Source organism: Myxocyprinus asiaticus, chromosome 5 (assembly GCF_019703515.2).
Source record: "Myxocyprinus asiaticus isolate MX2 ecotype Aquarium Trade chromosome 5, UBuf_Myxa_2, whole genome shotgun sequence".
Classification (NCBI taxonomy): domain Eukaryota; kingdom Metazoa; phylum Chordata; class Actinopteri; order Cypriniformes; family Catostomidae; genus Myxocyprinus; species Myxocyprinus asiaticus.
The window spans coordinates 35,129,798-35,154,415 of NC_059348.1; the positions used below are offsets into that span (position 1 = coordinate 35,129,798).

Sequence of the window (24,618 nt, forward strand, 5' to 3'; positions counted from 1 at the left end):
TTTACTCAAACACATACCTATAAATAGTAAATCCAGAGAAACTGATTTTTGCAGTGGTCTCTTAATTTTTTCCAAAGCTGTATGTTTGCTATCAGACCAAATGTTAATACAGTTTTCAACGAAAGATGGCAAAACAGTAGTACCTGCTGGAAATATTTATCACAGTTAATATACTCCTTTTCATGAGAGTCCTGCAGCTTGTTCGTCTTGACATACTGCCATAATGCCTGGATAATGCAGGAGCGCGTTTGGGTGTGGATGCCCAGGAGACGTGCAAGACGAGGGTCCAACTTAAACTGAGGAGGCTAAAATGTGCAATTGATAAAACAGAAATTCACAAGCATAACTGCACTGTTGCATTCAACCAGTTTCCTACATATAAAAAATAGCTATATTTAGTGCTTTGTCCTTTTTCTAAATTGGTCCTTCAAATGGCTGTTATTGTTTAATCTTCTATTTCCTTAGACTTTGTTAGACACTTAAACTAATGATTAAAAAACCTTTAGATTTTTTTTTAACCTTTCTAACAAACAAAGATTATTCCCATTAGGATGTAGTTAGCAAAGTAAAAATTGCCATTATTATGAGAGAAATTCACTCACCTGCGATTGCTACTTTGGAGGGCAATCAAACTTTTGGGCACTAATGGCTCAACTACAGCTGTTAAGTACAATACTTTACAAGATGGAAAAGACAAATAAACTAAAGCAACCATTATGTAGATGTTCTTCAGACAGCTTTTCTAATTCTAATGTTGGGGCAATGTGTTAATCTTCCTATGCATATTTGGAGATATTTCATAAAAAGAATAGTTATATGGTTTAAAGGGGATAAAGCCCCATCAACATCTTAAGTGCCCGTTTGCACAGTTTGCGTTATTGTGTCCATATGCACCGTTTTTATGCAAACATGTCTTTTTTTAATTTATTTTTTTAACCCCTTTTCTCTCCAATTTGGAATGCCCAATTCCCACTACTTAGTAGGTCCTTGTGGTGGCGCAGTTACTCACCTCAATCTGGGTGGCGGAGGACAAGTCCCAGTTGCCTCCGCTTCTGAGAAAGTCAATCCGTGCATCTGATCATTTGGCTCGTTGTGCATGACACCGCGGAGACTACGCATGTGGAGGCTCATGCTATTCTCCATGATCCAAGCACAATTTACCACGCACCCCATTGAGAGTGAAACCCACAAATCACGACCACGAGGAGGTTACACCATGTGACTCTACCCTCCTTAGCAATTGGGCCAATTTGGTTGCTTAGGAGACCTGGCTGGAGTCACTCAGCACACCCTGGTGCAAACATGTCTTTGAGTGTTGTGATACATTTTGCCAAATTTTGATGACATTAAAATGGCATGTCAATTTAGAACAGGTTAAACTTTAAAAGCATGTCTCAAGACACCTGCTTTTGTTCCACTTCGCTGTGCTGCGTCTTGTTGTTTTTAAATGCAAGTACATGTCCTGTGTGAATGTCCCCTAAAGAACCCTCCGGCGGTAATCCAATTCCAGTATTTTATAATAATCCAGCATTCCTGCACACACCTGGTAATCCAGCATGAGCAGCAGGGTACAGCGCACATTCACATCGCCAGGCCTTTTCACCTGGAAGCCATCTGTCTCTTGGGTTGTAGGTGTGCGGTGCCACTGTAAGGATAAAACATACAGTATACTACATCTGAATAGAGGACTTTATAAAACCACTCCACGGAAAAGTCAAATCAAGTCAAACTATCAAGCTGCACTCTGTAAACTGTAAATTGAAGTGTACTGCAATTTCAGATGGGGAAAACTGAGGCTTGTGGTCTCATTTCTTACTCAAATGAATTATTATTAAATATTTCTCAAGGTAGGGTAGATACTGTAGGTCTTGGCTACTAAAAGTTACTTTTGCTTTGATCTTTTTCCATTGTTATTACCCAGGAAAAACGATAAAGTTCACGGAACACACATTTAACTTTTGTGACAACTTGCCCCAATATTGGGGCATGTTGTCACAATACATGGGGTAAACTGTCATAATGGAACCTGCAATTAAACAGCCTTTATATGCCATTCAGCAAAATCAAGCAACTAAGAAACACAACACACTTTATGAACAGCAAAAATTTTATGGGTGACGTCCTAAAATATCAAACCATTGTTTAGTCCGACAAATGTTACACTTTATTAATTGGTATACATTTATAACCATTAAAATACATGTCACCCCAATAAAAAAGTGAACTGATCAGGCATTTTTGTAATTTGACTTTTGATTCAAAACCTTATAGTTACTGAGATATAGCCCTTGTGGCAACTTTACATGTACTTTAGCCACTGAGAGTGTGACAAACATTCAAACAATAAAAAATATGCATGAATTGTTCTGGACTGCTTATGTGACGTTTATGCAAGGCAAATGCATTCATATGGGAGACTGAATAAAATGATTGTGCACTTTGTGTGTTCTCGCTTCCATTTACCTGAAAACCACAGCATGTTTTGCCAGTCTTTGAAAGACACAGCATAATGGCAATGACTCACAGCTCAACTCAATTAGTTTTGCCTGACATTGGAGGTTTTTTCAATGCTGCATTTCTCCACAGGTAAATCATTCTTTTATCACATGCCTCAATCTTGTGTGTGCCGCAATGAAAACCCATAGTCACCAAGGACAGTTTAAAGAGCTGCTGAAAGAATAAACCCAAATGCTCTGTGCGTAGCCTCGCATCTCTTCCACGGCAGGATGGAAAAGCACACCATAGGAATGGGTAAAAGACATGAGGGTCACTCCTTGAGAGCCGCAGACTCTGTGAATCTTCCTCACAAAGTCCATAAATATTAAGTGTGTGAGACAGCTGGGATGGTTCCCCTGTGTAATGTAAATAATGCCTGAGTCTGCCTGAATAGCACCTGGGCCCAATGGCTTCTCCCTAAAATAGAGTAAAATGCACTCTCTGAAGACAAAGACTCTACAATTCTGTGCACTGTAAGAGGTTTTAGAAGTGTTTGTCTTCACAAATGCATTTCTTTTCTCCTGCTAATGCTGCCCAAAGCTCTGTGCTGGGCTGCAGTGTCATCACTCCACAGCGTCATGAGCATCTTCCTTATGTAACCCGTTGCTTTGGAGACTGTGAAGACATGTATTACATGAAAAATGGTTAACTGAACTTTACATAATGACATTGACTTTTCTATTGCGTTCCACTCTGGTTTGATACACAGTAGAGGCCAGCAGATGTTTGTTGAAGCGTAAACAATGGTGACATCTTTTGGCCCTCAGTTACTTTCCTCAACTTTTTTTGAAATGCAAAGAGGCCTCTCGAGAGTCTCACATTAATCACTTTCAGCTTTTGATAAGAGTGAATGAAAAAGATGGTACAGCAATCGTTTTATTGCCGTTTCTCACTGTATGTTGAGTGAGTTATTTCTCACCTCCACTAAATGGTTGTCAGGGCCATACAGATCCTTGTCCAGCTCAATAACCAGGCTTTTAAAGAAAGATGAAAACTTCCTCTTTTGTTTTCCAGGCTAGAGTGCACAGGAAGTAAAAGGCAAAATGTAAATTAAATTGCAAATGCAAACAAGCCTAAACATACATCTACAATTCTGCTCAATAATTTACATTTCCCTTGCAGATGTTTATCATAATTTTTTTTTTTTAAAAGACATTTTTTTTAAATGCTAAACAATGCTTCTTACATCTTCTGCAACAGGTATGTAAACTTATGAGCACAACTGTATACAGCAGAAATTATGTGTTGGGATATGCAGGATAGTAAGACATTTGAAATTATAATAACAATGATCACGACAAATGAACACAACTCTGAATTATAGAACAGATGGTAAGATTATGAATGTAAACTTAGTGCTTACATCATCCAACAACTTGCCCTCTACACGCAGCTCCCAGGATGCAATGCTGCCCTCAGAGTCCTCTGCGTCAGGTTTAGCAGGATTGAATGTGTTTGAAATGTACAGTCGAAGCTTTCGCTTTTGCTACAAGAGAGGACAATCTGAGTTGAATTCAAATTCTTCATATTCATAGTTGCTGTATGAATCATCGCTAACTATGTAAAAAATGTGTACTCTCACAAAAAATATCACCATTCAGCTTTTGCAAGTCATTCCTGTCTTGGAATGATAATGCACACATACCTTCATTGGTCTTTTGAGGGCTTCCTGGATATCCACCCTCTTTCTCATAATAGTTTGGTCGAGTTTGCGTTCAAAAGCCAGGAGGTCCATGTATGCCTGGGACTCTGGCACCAGTTCACGGATCTAATGAAAAGGCATTGTAATGTACACAAGTAACTCTGCAATCAGCTCTTGCAACAATTCAATAAGTCAATTAATTGTAAGATGCTTTTCAAAGCAGTTTGATGATATAGTTTAAACATCATTTTCCCTAAACTGTCAAGTTCATCATTAATCTCAGTTTTGCATAAGTTAACAACTTGCTTATTGCTTAAGCTGTGGTTACGAACTTAGGTCTAGATTGAAACTGAGTGGCGACCATGCTCAACAGTACACGATTTCAAGTCAAAGTTAAAAACGTATCCGTGCTAAGTGACTCCAGCCAGGTCTCCTAAGCAACCAAATTGGCCCGGTTGCTAGGGAGGGTAGAGTCACATGGGGTAACCTCCTCGTGGTCGCTATAATGTGTGGCTCTCGCTCTCGGTGGGGCACGTGGTGAGTTGTGTGTAAATGCCGCGGAGAATAGCGTGGGCCTCTACACACGCTATGTCTCCGCGGTAACGCACTCAACAACCAACACGATAAGATGCGTGGATTGACGGTCTCAGACGGGGAGGAGATTCGTCCTCCGCCACCCGAATTGAAGCGAGTCACTACGCCACCAAGAGGACCTAGAGCGCATTGGGAATTGGGCATTCCAAATTGGGGAGGAAAAAAAAACATCTCTCTTTTCTAGTAGCTTATAAATCAGTCATAGATATTTTGTGATCTTGTTTTGAATAGCTATATTTATTTTGTATACCTTTTATATTTTTTATATTGCAATTGTTGTTGTACAGCACACTGGTCAACTGTCGTTGTTTTTAATTGTGCTTTATAAATAAATCGATATTGACACACATTTCCATCTTCAGTGTGTACATTTTCACAGCATTTTAAATATTTTGAAAATGATTTATATCTCGACAGTTAGAGATATCCTATCTAGTGGTTGAGCAATATGAGTTTTTCAATTGCAAATTCCAATATTTAGAGTGGCTGATGACCAATATGAAGCTAATATACATATAATGCAATATAATGAAAGCAAATCATATGTACATACAAATGCTGAAATTAAATGAACACTATTGTACTATTTTACATAATATTTATCCAAATTTCACTACATTTTGAAAAAAGTATTTGTTTATAATACATTAACAAGATATTCTTTTCAAGGACTGTTCCAGGTTCACTACAAGTTAAGCTTAAATGAAAACCTTTGTGGCGCGGTTACTCACCTCAATCCGGGTGGCGGAGAACAACTCTCAGTTGCCTCCGCTTCTGAGACCATCAATCCATGCATCTTGTCACATGGCTCGTTGTGCATGACACCGTGGAGACTCCCAGCATGTGGAGGCTCATGCTACTCTCCACGATCCGCGCCCCATTGAGAGCAAGAACTACTAATCATGACCACGAGGAGGTTACCACATGTGACTCAACGACTGTTTGGCATTCTGATTCTCCATTGTTATTTGTTACTGAAAGCAATCATGTATGCCCATGCATGATGCACAGAAAAATTGTAACTCTGAAGATTTCCACTGCGCTGCATCATTCTCTCTTCCCCAAGTGACCTCCAGCATTCACAAACCCCATCACACTAAATTAAAATCTTACAGTTTGCTTGTTAAAAAGGCTACAAAGACACTGAGAGGATATTGACCATGTGTTTTACACCCTTCACATCAATGTACTCTAGAAACCACTATCAAAAACACACATTAACTCCTGCCTCTTATTTCTTTGTGGCATATTACTTTGAGTCACATCCTATTGGAGGCAATTCACCTAAATTAGTCTTGCAACCACACGCCATGGCGATCCCTGGGAATCAAGCCCTTTTACACCCGCAGAGAACACCAAAAATATAAGAGCAGTCTTTGGACCCCTCTTACTCACCCTTTTTACTTTCTTGCCCCCCCAAAAAAAGCAACCAGCATAATTACCTGAACTATGCGACCACACTCTTAACTTGCCACAGAAAATCAATATATGAATAAACAAAAGGAGATTCACAAATAAAAGCCATTGTGATGAAGCTCACCCTCTGAGGGAGAATCTTGTCTGCCATTTTTCTTTTCTTGGCACTAAGGATGGGGGAAAAGAGAGAAAAAGAAAGAGAGAGGGAAAGAGAGGGAGAAAGCATGTTACTATGGTGACTGATAGCAGAGTCCACGGGCCATCTGCTGAATAACTGGGACCCATCCAGACGTTTTTCCAGCTGTGTGTGTGTGTGTGTGTGTGTGTGTGTGTGATCAGGAGAGAGAGTAGGAGAAAAATATAACAGAAGCTGCAAAAAATACACATTTGAAAGAATCCTCAATAGAATAGTGCACCAAAAATTAAATTTATGTCATAATTTATGATGTGAATGAACATCTTTATTCAGTGAAACACAAAAGGGGTTATTTATAGCTCAGTGTCCAAGCTGCTCTTTTCCATACAATGAAAGTGAATGGTGACCACAGCCGTCAAGCAAGATTTTCAAGAAAAGATTTACAATGAATAACACCTTCAATTTTAGTATGACTGAATATACGATTGAAATTTAGTGCACGAGTTGCAAGATTATATTGTGCTTTTTTGTCATTTTTGAGTTTGACAGCCTCTGGTCACCATCCACTTTCACTGTATGGAAAAGCATCTTCTTTGGTGTTCCACAGAAGAAAAAAAGACTTGGCTGAGTAAATTATGATAACATTGTCATTTTTGGGGTGAACTATCCCTTTAAGCGTGTTTGTGAATGCATAAATGTCAATTTTCACCTTTCACATAAATCTGGCTGTCTCAGTTATTGAATTTAGTCTCATTTGTGAACGATCCAGATCTTTGCAGACCATATTTCTGAAAATACACCCGTTTGGTGACCTCTGAATGTCAGGACATTCACAGCATCCATTTGGACCACAAATTGTGCACCAATCATTTGAGATGCATCCAAGTTACTTCCTCTTTCAGAAAGACCCGTCCCTCCTCTACCCCAAACATGATGCATATTATCAATTGGTGAAGAAACTTTTTTCCATTGACAGACATGCCACACTCTGGGAGCTCCTCAGGACCAGAGATGAGGAACAAATGACCCATCAGAGCAGGAAATGTCTATCCACATTCACATCCACACCCCCTCGATTATAAATTTTCTCATGGTCTGCATTGTCCACCCCAAGCCACACTGTTCCTCTGGGAGAAGTGGAGACAGAGATGTGGTGGGGGGTATGAGGGTGAATGCCTCGAGTAATACTATATACATGTATTTTAGCTTTCAATTAATAATTAATGCATTCAGGTGACTAAAATGGGGGTGGTAGTTTACTGAAAAGAACACAAAAATACTGCAATTATTCACTCTTATTCATGCCATTCCAAATCCATTTGACTTTCTTTCTCTGTGAAACGCAAAATGTGAATTTCTGAAGAATATATTGGGCACTTTTTTCCACATAATGAAAGTGAATGAGGACTGGAGGTGTCAACATGACAAACAAGCACAATTTAAGTGGTATGTACAACTTGTTTGCTAAATTCCAAGTCTTTTTAAGCTCCTGAGACCCAAGCACGACTGCTGTGTGCATTTTCCATTTCCCTAGCTAGCACCTAATAAACATGCAAAAAATACATTTTTTTTCTGAAGAGCAAATCGTTTTTTCTAAAAATGTATGTCCTCATATGAGGACAGCGGGACTAAGTTGTGAAATTTTAAATAATACCAAGTTATAGAAAGCCAGATTTTTTAAATCAAATTGTTTATGTTTTTAGGAGTCTTGGTTATTCATTACAGACATTACATCTGATTTTCTGTAAAGCTGCTTTGGAACAATGTGTATTGGGAAAAGCACAAATAAAAAAACTATACAAATAAAAATGATTTGACTTGATTTGACTTCTGTGTTACAATCTCAATGTTCTCTATTTACACTGTCAAACAAACAAGTGACAGCCAGTGCTGAAGTATTTTACCAGTCAGAAATTTGCATAATTAATTCTGATTCAAAGTAATGGCCAGCATCATCCAAACACTACCAGCCGTGTTGAAATAAAATTTTGCATCATAAATTCTGAATCTATGTTCTGATTACCATTGTATCATGTCTGTGAAGCATGTTGAGTGGTGCAAACATAATCTGCAACCTGAAAATTTAACTAGTGGTTGGAAGTTTGGATACTACAGGATACTGCCTTGCTCCCTGTTTAGTGAATGACTTAACCTCCAGTGTGCTGTCTGTCTGCTCACTGGTCTCAGAACAGTTCGAAATGCACCTTTTTTTCATCCTAACTTCAATATGAAATTCATATAGCCTCTGAAAGCAACATTTTTCAGCTTTTGGATGAACACATGAACTCTCAATGTGATAATGCAAAGTGAATATAGAATTTCTAAAGGACAAATAGCCCTTAAAGTCCACGTCAGTGGTCACTGTGTTTAACAGCGTGCCATTTCGCAATAAATTGATGACATTTTCAAAAATCGCATATCGGATGAAACTAGAGACTCTAGTATTTTGACTCAAAAGGTTTCAATGTAAAACTTAATGAGGTTTCTTACCAGATGTATTTTTTTTGGCGTTTCTCCCAAAGACAAACTTCACTGAGATCGGCGCCATGTTGTTTTGTCACATGACATTGTGTGGCAAAAGTTTAACCCTTTAATGACAGCTCAGAGTGTCCTGAATGGAGTCTGTTTAAATGGTCGCACAAGGTTAAGCCATATGATAGTGTATGTGTGAGGAACGAACTGAAATTTAAGTCGTTGTTCACTCAACATCTTCCCCTCCACTGAGCTGTTAAACACTGCAATCAGTTAATTGAGTCAATGAGCTTAACTCGAGAAACAGATCAAGCCGAATGATGAGCGAATCATTCACATGAATTATGTTAACTGTTCAACAGATTTATTGAGAAGATAAGATTCGTTCACAAATCACGCATCACTACTTCTCTCATGAACTCCTGGAAATGCAACGATGATTGTGAAAATGTCAAGATAATAGGTGCAAAATGACTATTTGGTTTGTTTCTCACGCAAAGTTATCCAGACTGATCTCACAGTAAAATAGGAAACAGTAGGTTGACTTTTCTTCACCTAAAATCAGTCTGTGTTTACCGAAACTGGAAACACTTCCCCCAGTGGCCAAAGCGGTAAGTGTTGTTGGGCGTATGGGCACATGTGAACTCCATTTTCCAGATGAAATGTCCACGGAGGTGTGCCAAAAGTGAGTTCAGGATGAAATATACTGAAGACAAATGCATATTTTATAAACTGTACCCCACAACCCAAACCAAAACCTAACCATAAATGCAGTCAAAATGTAATGTTAGGGGTAAAACTGTAACCTCCAAATCGCGCTCGTCACTGATTATGCAAACATGATAACTTCCTGGTTTCAACACGAGATCCGAACCCAGGTCTCCCATGCTGCTGATGCAATGCACTTCTGGTCATGCCACAAGGAAAAAGTTAAACACACTGGAGTCGATGCAAAAATGATAGGAGATCGCTCGTCAGCGAGTCGGCATAATGTGGCCGATCCTAGTGTACTGAAACTCTTGGAAACAGCATGCTGACTTCCTGTGTGATCAATGATCATGTTGAGCTATCATATCATATGGGACGAGAAGACTTGAAATATAGCACACATGTTGTATCATAATGTTTGGACCACTTTATTGGTGCTTTTTTTGTCATTTTGGAGCTTGGCACCTGAGTCCTCAATGATATTACTTTCATTAGGAAAAGATTGAGGTATTCTTCAAATGTTCTCTTTAGTGTTCTACTGAGGAAAGAAAGTCATACAGCTTTGAAACAATATGAAGGTGAGTAAAGGATGACACAGAATGTCCATTTTTGGTGAACTATACCTTTAACATGAAAAGTATCATCAGAAAAGCCTGGAATAGATGGAAATCTGTTAAAAACTGATGCTCTATCAAGAGGCTCATGCAACCTAGCACACACAGCTAACAAACCGTAACTGCATGTTCTCTCTCACATGCACAGGAACAGAACACTCATTCTCAAGTCATGTTGACTATTGCGAGCATTTTTGTGAATGCCGTGAGGAAGCTAAATATTGGATGTTACCATTAGTGAACACATGCATGGAGGAAATAGGGGGCCAGTGAGATTTGATGCTTCAAACGGGAACAATCCAATCAGGCAGGGGCATGTCCATCACAAACTATCAAACTAACATGCAGCAGAATAAAGGGCCTACTTGGATCCAGCTGGAGGATCTGACTGGGCTTCTCTCATGTCCATCTGTCTTGCAGATATCTCACTTGTTGAAGGAAATCCAAGTGGTTTCCTATAGGTTGATGGGATTTAGGGTACGTCTAGTTAGTAACTTCAACAGTGTTGCAAGTTGACTAAACTCTGGCCCAGAATGCACTTAGATTAAAGGAATATTCTGGGTTCAATTCAAGTTAAACTCAATCAATAGCATTTGTGGCATTATGTTGGTAACCACAAAACATTATTTCAGCTCGTCCCTCCTTTTCTTAAAAAAAAAAAAAAAAAGCAAAAATCAAGGTTACAGTGTGGCACTTACGATGGAAGTGAACGTGGGGGTTTTAAGGCAGAAATGTGAAGTTTATAATTTTATAAAAGCACTTACATTAATTATTCTACTGTAAAGTTATTCAAATCGTCATTTTTACAGTCATTTTAGGGTTTCGGGTTAGTTGACATTACATTGTCATTTACATTTATGCATTTGGCAGACACTTTTATCCAAAGTGACTTACAGTGCACTTATTACAGGGACAATCCCCCTGGAGCAACCTGGAGTTAAGTGCCTTGCTCAAGGACACAATGGTGATGGCTGTGGGGACTGAACCAGCAACCTGATTACCGGTTATGTGCTTTAGCCCACTATGCCACCACAACACCACATGTCAACGAAGTGGTAAAATTAGCTAGAACTTTATACAGAAAAGGTTAGTATGTGATTTTATCACACTAAAATCATGTTTACACACATATTGTTTATATCTTGTGGCTATACTTTTGAAACAGTTTTTATTGGCCCCCATTCACTTCCATTGTAAGTGCCTCACTGTAACAGGAGGGACGAGTCGAAATTAATTTTTGTGGTAATCAACATTATGCCATAAATGCTGTCGATTGAGCTTAACTTGCATTGAACCCAGAATATTCCTTTAATGATGTATGCTCCTAAGCTTTGTATTTTAATAATACAGAGTCTATAATTTTTAATGGTGAAGTGTTTAATTAGTGACACCAAAAAAGCATTGCAATTTGTTTGTTTAAGTAGCCCAACTGGGCCAGACATAACATAATTGGCTAAACCAATGACATTAATTTGGCACTGACACAAGTTATGAATTTTTTTTTTTTTTTGGACAAATGACAAAGAAGGGAACTGTTTGAAACTTTTTTTTAAAACAGGGCCAGTACTAGGATGTGATCTTTGATTGGGCACTTGTATGTTTAGTGGGCGCAACTTTGATCATTTCACCATCAGTCCGAGGGCAGAGTGCCCCTGGATCGTTTCGCTGTCTGTCAGGGCAAGGGCTTGAGGTAAATCTAAGGGGGCAATGAATTCCATTCAAACATAATTTTATGCCTTTGAAGGCACTATGGGTAGGGAACGTTATTAGCAATGAAAGTGAGCAATGGAATCCCTTCACGATGGTCCCTTCCACAAGGCTGTTAATTTTGAGAAATGAATCTTGCTGTTTGTGAACATGTGATCCTGGAGGGCAATTTTTTTTTCTGCCCTTTTCTCCCTAACTTGGAATGCCCAATTTTCAATGCCCAAAAGTCCTTGTGGTGGTGTAGTGACTCCTCAATCCAGGTGGCGGGGACGAATCTCAGTTGCCTCTGCGTCTGAGACCGTCAATCCCCGCATTTTATCACATGGCTTGTTGAGCGCATTACCGCAGAGACAATCCCCACGCTATTCTCTGCAGCATCCACGCACAACTCACCACACGCCCCACCGAGAGTGAGAACCACACATTATAGCAACCATGAGGAGGTTACCCCATGTGACTCTACCCTCCCTAGCAACCGGGCCAATTTGGTTGCTTAGGAGACCTGGCTGGAGTCACTCATCACGCCCTGAATTCTTATTAATCTTACACTGTACAGTCATAAATTATATTCTCTCTTAACAACACACTGGCAACTGACCATCAACCAACAGCCTGAATGTCAATACAGCACAATACAACATACTGTATATTTTATATATACTATTTTTTTTTTGTATACTGTGTATTCTATATTGTGTGTCTGTGTATTCTTTATTGTGTGTATTGTATACTGTACAATGTATATTATTTTTTGTATATTGTGTTGTGTAATTATGTGTATATTAGATATGTAATTGTGTTGTGTAAATCTGATGTTTATTGTAAATTGGCATATGTCTCATCACTGTCATGACTGCTATGTTGCTTGGAACTGCACCCAAGACTTTCACCCACTGCTGCACTTGTGTATATGGTTGAGTGACAATAAAGGGATTTGATTTTGATTGATTCGAACTTGCGACTCCAGGGGTGGTAGTCAGTGTCAATACTCGCTGAGCTACCAGGACCTGGGGGGCAATTTTTAAAGAATTTACTTAAGACCAAATTCCTCAATTGCTTTTGTGTACCCAAGGACTACAAGCGGGAAATATTCCTTACATAGTTTCATGTGCTTTTTTTTAACTCCATACGGAGAGACAATAAACAATTTTTATTAAACAATACATAAAGAGGCAATATTCGACACTACATTTTATTGGCTACAATAATGTTAATGGGTAAGAACAAGATTTTTGTTGAAGTCAAGGTAACAGTCCAATTCCAAAAATAAAGTATCATTCGTCTTTGTATAGGTTGTACAAACTAGTCAAATAAGAGAGAGTAATGCCCTGTACCCTTAAGAGTTCTCGCTTCAAATGCACTCCTGAGTAAGAAGAGTATAGAGGTGCTCACTTTTGAATGGAACTTGCTCTCAAGAGGCTGTAACACTAGACTTTGTGTCCACAAAATTTATTAATGGATATGATGTCATGCATGAGGGCTTCTGGTTTTAATAATAATAAATCTCAAATAGCAAATAATATTATATTCAAAATGTAAAAATATACTACTGCTTTACTAATACTCATTTTCAGCATTGAAATATGTATTCTTTGTATTGAGCCAAGAGGTATGACGTTTTTATCTTCTATTGGTCAAGCATCTGCATTTGAAGATCAGAGTTCACCAAACGTAAAATTTTGACGCAGCAGAAAGTCACATAAGCTTGCATTTCCAGTCTCCCAAGTTCAAATGAGTTTGTATGGGAGTGAATGGAGAGCGAAGTGTTGACTGCACTGAAATAAGGGAACCTAATTCAGGTACCCAATTGCTGATGAGAAATGATTCAATGGGGTCCTTAAAGGGTTAGTTCACACAAAAATGAAAATCCTCTCATGATTTACTTACCTTTAAGCCAAGGGCGTAGGACTGGTTTGAAAGTTGGTAGGGTTAGGGTTAGGCTAATATCAGGCTAATATTCTAAATGTTGGTATTAAGAAAATGCATTCAGTCTGGTAGTATAGACAAAATAAAATTATTTCTTAATATAAAATGTCTCATTTCCTATTTCTTTGCCTCACCATATTAAATATTATCCAGACTTTTTTGGTTTAGAACTGACCAATGGCTGCATGATACAGTGGCACAATGCCATATGCAATAAACTTGATTGATAATGTAGCAGCGATATTCAATGCGACAAACATAAGATTCATGTTTCAAAATCAAGTTCTATTGTTTTCAACAAGATTTACAGTGCATCGAGAAAATTGTATCATGAAGTGACATTCTGTAAAATGTTATTCAACATTAAACAAATGAAAATATAACTAACGATGGACTAAAATAAAAAGTTATATGTGCAAAGTGTCAAAGATAAAAAATGATGGGGAGAATGGAGCATTCGACTCTCACACACGTCAAGTCATTTTTATTTGTATAGCGCTTTTCACACCACACATCGTTTCAAAGCAGCTTTATAGAAAATCATGCATTAACAAAAAATGAAACTGTAATATCTATAAAGTCTTAGAGTGAGTATTATTTAGTTTGCTTAAATATGATTGTAAATTGTGTATAGAAATTAATAAGTAAATAATTATTGTATTTAGAACCCCAGTGAGCAAGCCGAAAGTGACTGTAGCAAGGAACACAAAACTCCATAAGATGTTGGTGAATGGAGAAAAATAACCTTGGGAGAAACCAGGCTCACTGTGGGGGCCACAGTGAGATATAATGCCAGTATTACTTATGTGTGTGCAGTGCAAGTCATGGTTTAAAATTAGTAAACTAAGTAAGTGTTAAGGGTTTAAACAAACATGCCAATATCGTCACAGAAACACACACATACAGTGCATCCGGAAAGTATTCACAGCGCTTCACTTTTTCCACATTTTGTTATGTTACAGCCTTATTCCAAAATGGATTAAATTAATTATTTTCCTCAATTCTACAAACAACACCCCATAATGACAATATGAAAGAAGTTTGTTTGAAATCTCTGCAAATTTATTAAAAATAAACAGAAAAATATCACATGTACATAAGTATTCACAGCCTTTGCTCAATACTTTATTGAAGCACCTTTGGCACCATTTACAGCCTCTAGTCTTTTTGAGTATGATGCTACAAACTTGGCACACGCATTTTTGGGCAGTTTCTCCCATTCTTCTTTGCAGGACCTCTCAAGCTCCATCAGGCTGGATGGGGAGCGTCGGTGAACAGCCATTTTCAGATCTCTCCAGAGATGTTCAATCGGGTTAAAGTCTGGGCTCTGGCTGGGCCACTCAAGGACATTCACAGAGTTGTCCCGTAGCCACTCCTTTGTTATCTTGGCTGTGTGCTTAGGGTCGTTGTCCTGTTGGAAGATGAACCTTCGCCCCAGTCTGAGGTCCAGAGCGCTCTGGAGCAGGTTTTCATCAAGGATGTCTCTGTACATTGCTGCATTCATCTTTCCCTCGATCCTGACTTGTCTCCCAGTTCCTGCTGCTGAAAAACATCCCCACAGTATGATGCTGCCACCACCATGCTTCACTGTAGGGATGGTATTGGCCAGGTGATGAGCGGTGCCTGGTTTCCACCAGACATGACGCTTGCCATTCAGGCCAAAGAGTTCAATCTTTGTTTCTCATGGTCTGAGAGTCCTGCAGGTGCCTTTTGGAAAACTCCAGGTGGGCTGTCATGTGCCTTTTACTGAGGAGTGGCTTCCGTCTGGCCACTCTACCATACAGGCCTGATTGGTGGAGTGCTGCAGAGATGGTTGTTCTTCTGGAAGGTTCTCCTCTCTCCACAGAGAAACGCTGGAGCTCTGTCAGAGTGACCATCGGGTTCTTGGTCACCTCCCTGACTAAGGCCCTTCTCCCTCGATTGCTCAGTTTAGCCGGGCGGCCAGCTCTAGGAAGAGTCCTGGTGTTTCCAAACTTCTTCCATTTACGGATGATGGAGGCCACTGTGCTCATTGGGACCTTCAGTGCTGCAGAAATTTTTCTGTACCATTCCCCAGATCTGTGCCTCGATACAATCCTGTCTCGGAGGTCTACAGACAATTCCTTGGACTTCATGGCTTGGTTTGTGCTCTGACATGCACTGTTAACTGTGGAACCTTATATAGACAGGTGTGTGCCTTTCCAAATCATGTCCAATCAACTGAATTTACCACAGGTGGACACCAATCAAGTTGTAGAAACATCTCAAGGATGATCAGTGGAAACAGGATGCACCTGAGCTCAATTTTGAGTGTCATGGCAAAGGCTGTGAATACATATGTACGTGATTTTTTTTCCATTTTTTATTTTTAATAAATTTGCAAAGATTTCAAACAAACTACTTTCATGTTGTCATTATGGGGTATTGTTTGTAGAACTTTGAGGAAAATAATGAATTTAATCCATTTTGGAATAAGGCTGTAACGTAACAAAATGTGGAAAAAGTGAAGCGCTGTGAATACTTTCCGGATGCACTGTACCAGAAACATATTTTCTGCTCCTTACATCTTTATAAACTTTATGGGTAAATGCATGAAAATTATTTCACTGCAAGTTAATCTGTGATATCCTGCAGCACAACTGACTCTAACGTTCTTAATTTGGGATGGCACTCATTTCTTCGTCCAGTTATACTTGCGTTTTAAATCCTGTACGTTTATTCCACCTCATTATCTAACAGTGAGTCACTTAAATTCAACTTCCTCAAGCAGGCATAAAAGCAGAATCCTCTTTTGGGCCATACGCAAAACTATGCTTGTTAAATGTATTAATTTCAAGGACTGGACCTAAGATACATAAATAAATTCTGTGTGATTGCCAGAAAGTTATATATAAAAAAAATCTTCATGCAGTAATCACTAACGACTATGATTATCCTGAACAGCGCTGAGAAAATTAACAGGTGCCATGTGATGCTGTTTATGTGCTGCTTCGACCAATGTCTGATTTTTTGCTTAGGGACTTGCTATTGGCTGTTGTGTTTCCATAAGTAATGAGGTCGGTGCAGGTTTGGGGGATTATTTGGGGTTGTTATTCATTAATATTTAAAAGTAATAATTAAAAAGAATTTAAATCATTGTTATGTTTCAAGGTCTGATTAATGTTAATCATGCCATTTTATGTTATGACAAGGGTCGCTTAGTTACCATGGGTGAGAATGGTATCCCTTGTTCAAGGTTATTTATATCTTTCTCACTAATTGTTTTACAGATATTTATTGTTAAATTTCATTGTGACTGCACCTTCACCAGACTGTTCCATTCTGGCATGTGTTTGTATAGTAGTATTCTGTATGTGGCTTTCTTGTCTGAATATTGGTCCGGACATGTCCCTGCCATCTCTACCTAAATCTACGCCTATGCTTTAAGCCATCCCAGATGTGTATGACTTTCCTTCTTCAGCAGAACTGAAGTGAAGATTTTTATAAGCACATTTCAGCTCAGTTGGTCCATACAATGCATGTAAATGGGTGCCATCAGGCTGCTGGCTGTTTGATGGTCCAAAAGGCATATTTAGGGGGCTTTCACACTGGGCACGTTTGCTGCAGTCTGATTCTGAGTGCGATTGTTCCCGGTGCCCCCCCCGCAGCGTTGGTCTGGTTTCACACTCACTTGATTCTATCGAACCCCGGTCCATTTGCATTCATTTTACGTCATCACAAACACGCATGGAGAACACAACGCGACTCATCATACTTTTTTTTTATTTTTTTTATTTTGGTGCCATCATGCACAGCAGAGTGAACCACAACTGCATATATGTGCACTTTATGGCGTAACTCATCAGATGTCCAGGGGAAGGTGGATTGCTGCTGCTCGCAAACAGCGTATTTTGAGGAGACAGCTGACTGCAAGGAATTCATTTGCATCTTTGTTTACACTGCACGCTTACACTCATGTCCAAGGTGAAGTTATCGCCACTGTCATCTCCTATTATACCCTATATTTATTAGTCAAAACTAATGATGTCGTCATCGGCTAAAACGCATGCACATGTTACTTTACTTCCTGAACGGGTGCGCACCCGATTCACTTTCACATTCACACGAATCGCGCTACAGTTCCATTGCAACCGAACTCGGACCACCTCCTACAGGTAGTTTCGGGTTCAGTACCATGGTGCGCTCCCCGGTCCGCATGACAGCTTTCACATTACCATTTTTTCATGCGAACCGTGCTCTGTTTCTAACTAAACTGCCAGTGTGAAATCACCCTTAGACAGCAAAAAATAATCCACATTACTCCAGTCGATCAATTAATGTCTTCTGTAGCAAATTGATAGGTTTGTGTAAAAAACAAATAGGTAATTAAAACGTTATTAACTTTAAAAAAAAAATCCTTTCCTGCCAGCAGTCGACGCATCAGTGACATAAGCGCTATGGCGCGTTCACACGAGAAGTCAAAAGCGCACGCTTTGTATAAAACAGAGCTGAAATGAGCTGAAATCTGCTTATAAAAATCTTCTCTTCGGTTCTGCTCAAGAAGGAATGTCATACAAATCTGGGATGGCTTAAAGGTAAGTAAATAATTTTTGGGTGAACTAACCCTTTAAGGAAAAGTTACAGCAACTGCACTAGACAGACATAACATATTCCAGTCACTAGATGCCGCTATATTTGCCAACTGCTGTTGACAAATCATTGGAGAAGCAATGAGAAAACTATGAAACATTAAACACCCCACAAATTGCTTGACAAGTGCAGTTTACTTTCTGGCCGTGGGAAAAACGCACATTAGCTGATGTTCTGTGTTGGCCATTGTATGTCTGTTGTGTGCATTGATCTCAAGTCAACTGAAAAAAGTGAGAGGTCAAAGTTGAACTATTTGATCAGATGCCAAATACCACTCACTTTCTGGGACGGTTTTGGTTGGGGGGAGGTTGCACAGGCTGGGTCGGGGCAGGCCGTTTTCTGTTGGGGTCTAGGGCTGGGTTGGACACCCCTGGCCGAATCGGTGGTGTTCCTCCATATGGAGGTCCAGGAGGCCCCATGGGAGCTCCTTGATGGGGCATCCGTGCCCCTGAGGTCATCCCTGGACGCTGCAGGGAAAAGAGACATGCCACAGTAGGCTAAAGGGTCAGATACCAACATCATATTTCTTTGTTGAACTCACTTGACATGTTTTAGGAAGTATACTATAAATATCTCTAACACACAATACAGATTCATTCTGGACACTGGACAAGACTAATACTAAAGGACAAGGCACAAACTTGCACAAACAAGTGCATGTTATCATTAAAGCAAAAAGGAGACATAAGAATTATTATTTTTCATTTCCACTCTTCACTCAAATTGTTTGTAATGACAACAATTTGTATTAGTGGTCTCAGCCTTTTGGACCCCACTGTAAATTTGAATTGAATTGAATTTCCTTTGGAAAGTGAGATGACCTCTCCATACACTGACACTGAAAATCATCTTAACATATTTGTATTTGTCTTGTTATTATTTCTCAGTTCAGTATATGTTCTGCAGAGGAGATCTGATGTCTGCTGTTTATTACTCATAATGGCAGGAATTCACAAAGTCACTGTGACTCTCTGGATGTTCACCAAACTTGTGGAAACATCCAGAATGTGAGCCAAAGTCCCCAGCGTCAGTCCTCCCTATAGTGCGGGTACAGTACACCTCTGCCAGAGATGCTCCCGCATGGTGCTGAGACCCTCATGATCCAATCATCACTTCTCAAAGTAGGCCAAGCTCCAGGGGTGTCCAGGCCAGGTCCAATCTCAGAACATCTAAGTGAAGAGGCAGTGGGATGTGAACATGTGGATGCAGCAGGAAATGGAAAGCAGTGCCGATACATGTCTCTGCATGCCTCTACCAATCCCTGCCACTCAGTGTCACAATTGAGGTGTTCAGGGCACATGGGGGGGGGGGGGGAGACACTTTCTAAAGCAATAGTTCACCAAAAAAGGAAAATGATGTCGTCATTTACTCTCCCTCATCATTTTCTCACCCTCATGTTGTTCCAAACCTGTATGACTTTCATTCTTCCAACGAACACATTAGCTGATGTTACACAGGAAGACAGCCTCTGCTTACTAGCATCTCCTTGTTTGTTCCATGAAAGAAAAATAGTCATATGAGCTTGGAACAACATGAGGGTGATTAAATGTGACACAATTGTAATTTTTGGGTGAACGATCCCTAAATCCAAATCAGTTTAGAGATACAAACATCTCTTTACTCACTGTGGTTGTATCATGACATTTGAAAATGTGAACCTATGGTAATGGCTTTGTGAGCTTTAACCTTATGTCAGAAGGTCAGCTCTGAAAGTTGCAGCTTGGTAACCAAGCTATAACATGTTTAAAAACTCCTTCCAAATATATTTTCAAACATGGCAAATCAGTGGCATAAGCAGAGAGAAATCTCTCATTTGGAAACCATGAAAAAGTTTTTTATTACCTGAAACTACTTCCTAAAGCTACACTAAAAAAAAAAAAAAAAAACTAATTGGCTAATCTTAATTTAATCGTGGACAGTGGTTACACATGTTTGAAATGAGTTTTCATTCATTTTTATAGGAATGTTCCAGGTTCAATGCAAGTTAAGCTCAATTGACAGCATTTATGGCATAACATTGATTAACACAAAAATGTATTTTAACTCGTTCCTCTTCTTTAAAAAAAAAAATCTAAATCTTGGTTCCATGTGAGGCACTTACAGTGGAAGTGAATGGGAGTCCATTTTTGAACATTAAAATACTCACTATTTCAAAAGTATAGCCACAAGACATAAAGGATATGCGTGTAAACATTATTTTAGTGTGATAAAAATCGCTAACTAACCTTTTCTCTGAAAGTTATCCACCTTTTTCCTGAACGCGGAAGTGTTCCACGATTTGCTTGTTTTCAATTTCCTGTCTCCAGTGTTTTCACTCACATCAGCCTATATTTTTAGCGGATAATGTGAAGTTTAAAGTATTACATTGTAAAAATTGTCAAAAAACATGTGGCTCTATAATGCTGATACTTCATAAAGTCGGGATGACTGTTTTTTTGTTTTGTTTTGTTTTGTTTTTGACAGTGCCACACTTAAGTGTGTAAATGTCATGAAGCGATGGTCCAGGGTTAGTTATGTTAATATCATCAACTACTTTGAGTTGTTATGGCAGTCAACAACTGAACAAGTTGAGACTAAAATTAATTTTTACTCAAAATAACACTTCAAATGTTTGTTATCCTCCATCTGGATCACTTGTTTTGGTAGTTTTTACACTGTGTCTGGAGACCAGAAACAGAAAGCAGGCAATTAAAATCATCATGGGACTGCCCAGTGGTTGCTCAGGAAAAATGTGGATAGCCAATTTTACAACTTCGTAACCATGACGATGTAATTTCAACAAACCCTAAAACGACTGTAAAAATGACATTTTAAACAACTTTTCAGCTCAAATAATGCACAAGTTTTACAGTAAACATACAGTAAACATCTTGACACACATTCAAATGCATTTTCAGCCAAGCTGTTCTTCCATTACACGTTCACTGATGAAAAAAACAACAGATCCAAATTGTAATATGCGATGCTGCTCGCTCCTGCAACACACCCTTCTCTGGCTGCACACACACCAAAAGAGCATCCTTCACCTCTCTTCCACCAAAATTTACCGCACACTCTTCTCTCATACTTCTACAGGGTGACGATCCAGCTCCGGCTGCCCTCTTTCGTTGCTTATCCTCCTTCATGCTATAAAAACAATGCCCTTTCACCACTTCTCCTACAATCCCTCTTCCTCCTCCTCCTTTTCTTTTAAAAATTCATACTGAAATGAGCAAGAACATCTGCTGCATCCTAGATCTTCCGTAAGCAAAGCCACACAGCACACACTGCAAGCTCCACCAGCAGAACCTTCAATGTCCATTTATAAAAAAAACTTTTTCCCAATCTCTCTTTTGTTTCCACTAATCCTGGGCACCTCTGCCTCTATATTTTGCTTCCATCAATATTCACTTTCCCTCTCCTCCAAAAGAGAGTGCTCCCTCCCTCCTTTTCCTCACTCTGACATTCCTTTTCTTCACTCTCTCCCTTATTAAGCATGTCCACGTGTGGCCGGAGTCCAGCTCTCTCTCTCTCTCTCGCTCTGTTTAGTGTAGTTTCCCTCACAGACTCTGGATTGGGAATGGATGGGTGTCTGAGAAGGGGGCCCTCGCTGGACCACCAGTGTGCTAACTGGTGGAATTCAACTGAAAGTAGTGAGGGTATAGGAACATAGCAGGCACAACTGCCTAAATACCGTCATGGTGCCAGTGGCTGGTAATGTTTCAATAAATTGCCCGTGTGCTCTCACAGTTGGTTAAGTCTGAGAATTGCATCAGGGTGAAGTCTGAATGACTAACCTTGCCTAGAGCAATAACTTGCAAGGGCTTAGTGAAACTATGCAGGCATGTGTTTTTACTCTCAGAGATTTGAATGGTTGAGTGAAAAATACTCAAACCAGCCCGTCTGGCACCAACAATCATGCCATGGTCCAAATCATTGAGATCACATTCTTTCCTCATTCTGATAGTTGATGTGAACATTAACTGAAGCTCCTGAGCTGTGTCTGTATGATTTTATGTACTGCACTGCTGCCACATGAATAGCTGATTAGATAATCGCATGGATGATTGTTGGAGCCAGATGGGCTGGTTTGAGTATTTCTGTAACTGCTGATCTCCTGGGATTTTCACACACAACAGTCTCTAGAATTTACTCCAAATGGTGGCAAAAACAAAAAACATCCAGCGAGTGGCAGTTCTGTGGACAGAAATGCCTTGTTGATGAGAGAAGTTAACAGAGAATAGCCAGACTGGTTCGAACTTACAAAGTAACTCAGATTACCACTCTGTACAATTGTGGTGAGAAGAATATTATCTCAGAATGCTATTCTGTTTAGCGCTGTTTAGGCGGCGCGAGGGGGACCTACACAATATTAGGCAGGTGGTTTTAATGTTGTGGCTGATCGGTGTATTTGTGATGCTGAATGTGTCAATAAATAATTAAGCAATTAATGAAAGTACATCTCTGGGCATTCAGAAGATATTGGCTAGTTAAATTTCACAGACACTCCCAACATTAATAGAATGAGGTAATAGAAGCGAATAATGACGTGCAGCTACTGCAGGAAAAGCTTCTTACTACTGAAGGTGCATTCAGTATTATTTCTGTCACATAACGGTGTAGATGTTGCATCACGCAAGAGTAAATGTTTTCAGTTTCCGATGTCACTGTATTAGCGAGATTGTGTTAGCGAGTAATATTCGGCTCATGAATGTGCACCTAGCACCATATGTAGAATAAAGTGGCATTTCTTTATACACAAAAGAAAAAAAAGAAAAAATCCATCAAATTGAAATAAGTAATCTTTAATAAAATAAAACTTAAACTAAATGTTTTAAGCTGTATTAATTTAATTTTGTTACACATTACACAATTTAATTTTATGAAATTTTGTTATGAAACTGAAATGTTTAAATCTTAAAATATCTTTAATATATATCTCATGTGTACATCATTTTAACAGATTTTTCAAAAATGCTAATAATTTCATTCTGTTTATAAGTTTAGCAATTGGTAAGTCACAATCTGTGAAACTGAAGAATTTACTTTATTACCCTGATATTTAAAAAAACAAACCCCCACATACATATCATTTCTTACTGAAGGTGGCACTGATGTTTCAGTGATCGACTTGATTTACTGTACATTTGACATTGCTATTTGATGAAGAAACAACATCAAAGTAAACTATAGCAAGTGCAACACATGAACAGTGTGATATGACTATTGTCATTTGGGTGCACTATTCAAATAATGTAAGTTGTGCATCTATTCAGACTCAATAAGTGTCTGAGAAAATACATATATGTAACTTATTTCTAACTTATGTGTAGCTTATGTGTAGCTCAATATGTTTGACAGCCAGTTGAGTCTCATGAAATTTCAGTGTGAAATTCATGAAACCTGTTCTAGAATTGTGCTGATTTGTTGCGTTATCTCTTTGATTTATGAAAAATAAAACAAAAATATTTCAAAATATATTTTATTCTATTATTTTCTTATTGTATTGAAAATATTTTTACATTTTTACACTATATGGCATTTTGTAGAGCCATTTGTTATAGATATAAGTGTCATATTCTAAAGATATAAGAACATAAGAGTGCATTTAAGTGTTAAAATCCACCTAAATATGTAAATAATGTCATACTGTTGTGTCTGGCATATCATGACAAGTCTGCTATTACTTTAGATATGGTTTTAAATCAAAAAGGAACTTTCATTATTTTTACTTACTTTCATACGTTTTTTAATCACTTTCCATCAAAATGTGTATATCACGATATGTATTATCAACCAAAAATGTATAGATATACATTTTATATCCATTTTTGCTTATATCGCCGACACCTAAATGTCAGTACGACGAAAGAAAAACTTTTGCACTGAGAGTAAGTGATTTTTTTTTAATTGTTTTAGTAAAAAGTCTTTTAAAATACATCTTATAATGCAGAGAAAGAAATATCTTGAGTTCAAATCGCTTCCCGTAGTAGAAGACCCCCTTTAAGGACCCCCATAAAGACTCAATGTCCTATTCAATCAGAGTAAAAGGGGTGCTGGTGGGGGCAATCACAGATTTAGCAAAGGAGCTCAGTTGTCCATGCGCACAAGCAGAACAGATCCACCAGTGCTGCAAAGATCAATACTTCTACTATTAATAAATATTTGCATTTAACTTTACATATTTATTTATTTCTAATTTCACAAACAATCTTGCTATAAGATTACATGATCTATGAAGAGAAAGGCACACTGAAATAGCCTAGTAGCTGCTGAAGAAATTCTGCTGGATTGCCCAAATCCACGGATGTAATGAAACA

General features: G+C 38.8%; 1 protein-coding gene across 3 annotated transcripts in view; it reads right to left on the reverse strand.

Moving 5' to 3' along the window:
• LOC127441427 (SWI/SNF-related matrix-associated actin-dependent regulator of chromatin subfamily D member 3-like) overlaps positions 1-24,618 on the reverse strand; it is a 31,608-nt gene that overhangs the window by 6,043 nt on the left and 947 nt on the right. Inside the window, exons 2-9 of one of the 3 annotated variants that reach the window (XM_051698854.1) lie at positions 18,599-18,786; positions 10,444-10,533; positions 6,273-6,315; positions 4,142-4,264; positions 3,860-3,982; positions 3,416-3,511; positions 1,544-1,645; positions 144-305 (exon numbers count right to left, since the gene is read on the reverse strand). In XM_051698854.1, the coding sequence (XP_051554814.1) occupies positions 144-305; positions 1,544-1,645; positions 3,416-3,511; positions 3,860-3,982; positions 4,142-4,264; positions 6,273-6,315; positions 10,444-10,533; positions 18,599-18,786 (927 nt within the window). The remainder of the gene's footprint in view (positions 1-143; positions 306-1,543; positions 1,646-3,415; positions 3,512-3,859; positions 3,983-4,141; positions 4,265-6,272; positions 6,316-10,443; positions 10,534-18,598; positions 18,787-24,618) is intronic. The other 2 variants (XM_051698855.1, XM_051698856.1) reach the window with 2 other exon arrangements.